General features: G+C 32.0%; 1 protein-coding gene across 1 annotated transcript; it reads left to right on the forward strand.

The window, feature by feature from the left end:
• The first annotated feature begins 1,369 nt into the window (after positions 1 to 1,369).
• Positions 1,370 to 2,047, forward strand: LOC133791768 (secreted RxLR effector protein 161-like). The gene has a single exon (XM_062229683.1). It carries the CDS (start codon positions 1,370 to 1,372, stop codon positions 2,045 to 2,047), a length of 678 nt encoding a protein of 225 aa, XP_062085667.1.
• The last annotated feature ends 2,061 nt before the right edge of the window (positions 2,048 to 4,108 follow it).

Genomic DNA, 4,108 nt, shown 5'->3' on the forward strand with positions numbered 1-4,108 from the left:
GCACATAAGATTGAAGATAAGTTAGGCAAGTGATCTGAAAAATGCATTTTCTTAGGCTATCCAACTGGAGTTAAAGGTTATAGATTGCTGTCAGTTGAAACAAATAAGATAGTTACTAGTAGATATGTAATCTTTAATGAATTAGATTTTCCTTTTAAAAGAAATGAGAAAGGTATGCTATCTGATGTTTTAGGTGACAAGAGTAAAACTCAAACCAGTACTCAATTTGAGGTGGTCATAGCACAAACTTATCAAGAAGAGCAACCTGAAGTAGAAGTTGAAACTGGTGAGGATGCAGATAACCAAGATGACAATCATGCTAATTATCAGCTTGCAAGAGATAGAGTGAGAAGGGAAATCAAAGCTCCTGCAAAGTACAGTGAACCAGACACTGTTGCAAAATTTGATGAAGCTGACATCATAGCTTTTGCTTTGTCTACGATAAATGAGAAAAACTCAAGAGTGCCAAAGAACTACCAGGAAACAATAAGCTGCAAGAATGCTAAGAAGTGGGGAAAAGCTATGGATGATGAAGTTATATCCTTAAAGAAGAACAAGACTTGGATTGTGGTTCCAAAACCACAAGGACAGAAAGTTATTGGCTGGAAATGGGTCTACAGGGTCAAAGAAGGACGAACAGAAAATGAACCAAGTGTGTACAAAGCAAGGTTGGTAGCAAAAAGGTACACACAGGTAGCAGGTGTAGACTACACAGAAATATTTTCACCAGTGATCAAGATGAAGACCATAAGAATGATGATAGTTGTTGCTGTTCGATTTGATTGGGAAGTTGAACAAATGAATGTCAAAACTGCTTTCCTGAATGGAAAGCTTGAGGAAACTATTTACATGAGTCAACCTGATGGATTCAAGGTGGAATCCAACATAGAGGAACTGGTATGTCTGCTACAGAGGTCCTTGTATGGATTAAAGCAATCTCCAAGGCACTGGTATAAGAAATTTGACTCAGTGGTCACCAAAGTAGGTTACACAAGATCCAAATATGACACCTGCCTATATTTTTCAAATCTGAATTCTAAAGCTGCAACTTTTTTACTCATCTATGTTGATGACATGTTGATTATGGGAAAGGACATTAATCAAATCAAGACATTAATCAAATCAAGAAGTTGAAGTATGTCCTGAATAGTGAATTTGAAATGAAAGATCTCGGGCCAGCTAGAAAGATTTTTGGAATTGACATTTTGAGAGACAGAAAGAAGAAGAAACTGGTTCTATCTCAAAGTAAGTACTTGGAAGAAGTTCTCAGGAAGTTTAAAATGACTGATGCAAAGGAAGCTAGTGTTCCACTAGCTGGACATTTTGTTTTCTCTACTAAACAAGCACCACAGATGCAGAGAGAAAATTGATGGAAAATGTACCATATGCTGAAGCAATTGGTAGTGTCATGTATGCCATGATTAGCACCAAACCAGATCTTGCTTTTGGAGTAAGTGTTTTGAGCAGATACATGTCCAATCTAGGTGAGGAACACTGGAAAGGACTCAAATGGTTGTTGAGATACATAAAAACAACTTTAACACATGGTTTAAAGTTCAAGAAGACAGGGTCTAAAGTGGAACTTGAAGGATATGTAGACTCAGAGTATGCATTAAACAAAGACACCAGAAAGTCTATAACAAGCTATTGTTTTCAATTGAATACATGTTGCATTAGTTGGAAATCTCAGTCTCAATCAATGGTAACCTTATCAACAACAGAAGCAGAGTTCATGGCAACAACTGAAGCATTCAAGGAAGCTTTCTGGATCAAAGGAATTCTGAAGGAACTGAGTTTGATGAAAGGCAAGGCAACTGTGTATTCAGATAGTCAATGTGCAATACACTTGAGCAAAAACCCTGTCTACCATGAAAGATCGAAACATATTGACATAAGAATGTTTTGGATCAGAGACAAGATAGAAGAAGGAGAAATAGAGCTTGAAAAGGTACCCAGTGAAGAGAATCCTGCTGATGCAGGGACCAAAGCTCTCTCCATAAGCAGATTCAAACACTATTTGGAACTGCTTAACATTGGACCAGGTTGAAGGTGATGGTCCACTTCCCCTTGTGATGTTCTCCAGTTTGTTTTTCTTTGGATTAAGGTGGAATTTGTAGGATTGGTAATCCAAAGAAAATCAAAACAGTTAGAAAAACTTAACAGCTTTTGTCAATTTCTGTTAAAGCAGTTTTAGGTAGTTGTACACCTTGGGATTGTCATTTCAGTTAGTTAACTCGAATTGTAACTCTATATATTGCTCTAACCTATTCATTATAAAGGTTAGAACAAAGATATAGATTAGAAGTAGTGTTTTGGGAGAGTAAAACAGAGAGAGATAGAGAGAAATTGTAACAGCCACTATATGGCTTTGTGAGCTCGAGTGTGAGAGTTCTTGGGGATTTCTTTCTGTGTTGTTTCAAGAGGTGTACACTACAACTATTGGAGATTGTAATCAGCTTGATTATAGTGGAGAAAACTCCTTGGGGGAGAGCTGGAGTAGGCCTTGAATTGAGGACCAAACCAGGATAAATCTCTTTGTTCTCCTGTTTTTACTTTTCTGTTGTTGCATTATGTTTGATTTCAGCTTGTGTTTTTCTTTGATTTGTGTTTGATCAACCTTAAAATTGTTGAGTTAGTGGGATTACTACAATATTTTATATCACTTATGGGTTTATTTAAATAATGCATAAAATATATTCAAACACCTAAATCAAACTCAATTTGTGTAGCATTAAATTATAAAAATGTCACATTCAAAACATTAGGTGTTATTTATAAAATTCTTTGTATTTCTTTAGACCAAGAATTTTACTTTTATTTTTATACCTTTATAATTTACACAACTTAATGCCGAAAATATTTTTGCCATAATTTATATGGCTAAATATAAAATTTCAAAACTCTTCTCGATTAGGGTTTTTGGTTCGAACTTTCTCCAACATTTCTGAATTTTTTCGATTAAGAATATCCATTCCCTCACGATAGGTATTAATATATATAACAACACAATCATTATTGAATGTTTACATTTTATAATCACTAATAAACTATGACATATACATAGTGGGCTTTCATCTTCGATTTGTACTGAAATGTCATTCCGAGCATTTTTATCGCATTTATATAGTTCTAACTCCATGTTTAAAGCTTTTAGTTTACAATTTCACATTACAAACATCTTTCTGGTAATTATATATACATTTTTTTACCAACATTCTAACTATCTAGGTAGAAATGCCAAATTCCTTTAGAATTAGGGTTTTGGTTTCAACTATTATGCTGATCAATACTAATTTCTCAGCTAAAAACACCAATAGCTTTAATTTAAGGTGTTCAATTCATCAAACCATTCATTTTCCATTTTATCGATGCCTTGGGAAATTTATTAATTGAGGTATTAAATTTTGAATGTTGCAAAAATTATCAACAAAAAAAATGGACTATGTTCAAGTGTATGCATATCGAGAAAAAATGAAGCATACAAATTACAAGTATTTTACTTCCTCTCTATTGAGGGGACACAATATGAGAAGTATGACATATCGTTATCCTATTTTCTTTTTAAAAAAAGTGAAGCAATATTTTTTTAATATATTAATATTATACATGATATTATACCTTTTTTTTTAATTTTTAAAATTATAGACAATATTTTAGTTTACTTATTGATTTTTACTATGTTCATCTCATACATTATAGTAAATATCTTCTATTATAATATATGAAATTATTTATTTATTTAAAATTTATGATGATTAAAAAACATAATAAAAATACATTAATAATTTTTTTAAACAAAATTAAGCAATAGTACACATTGCATGTTACTTTCATCTACTATATACACATGAAATTATATAATATTTTAGTCCAATATATGTTTTAAATTAAGTACTTTTAGCATTTTAATTCCAGTTATATATTCCAAAACCTCGTTTTTTGTTAAATTAATTTTAACATGCACATATTATCCGTCATCATCATATAATTAAAATTTACTAAAAAAATTTTTGAAATTTTAATATTTGAAAACAAACCATTTATATATTTATAAAATATAATCCTACAGTTTAAGAGAAAGACAAGGAGGAAAACAAAATTAGATGAA

The sequence above is a fragment of the Humulus lupulus genome, chromosome 7 (genome assembly GCF_963169125.1).
Source record: "Humulus lupulus chromosome 7, drHumLupu1.1, whole genome shotgun sequence".
In the NCBI taxonomy this organism is placed as follows: Eukaryota; Viridiplantae; Streptophyta; class Magnoliopsida; order Rosales; family Cannabaceae; genus Humulus; species Humulus lupulus.

Coding starts and splice junctions, on each gene's coding strand:
- LOC133791768 (XM_062229683.1), top strand. CDS start 1,370: ATGGAAAATGTACCATATGCTGAAGCAATTGGTAGTGTCATGTATGCC.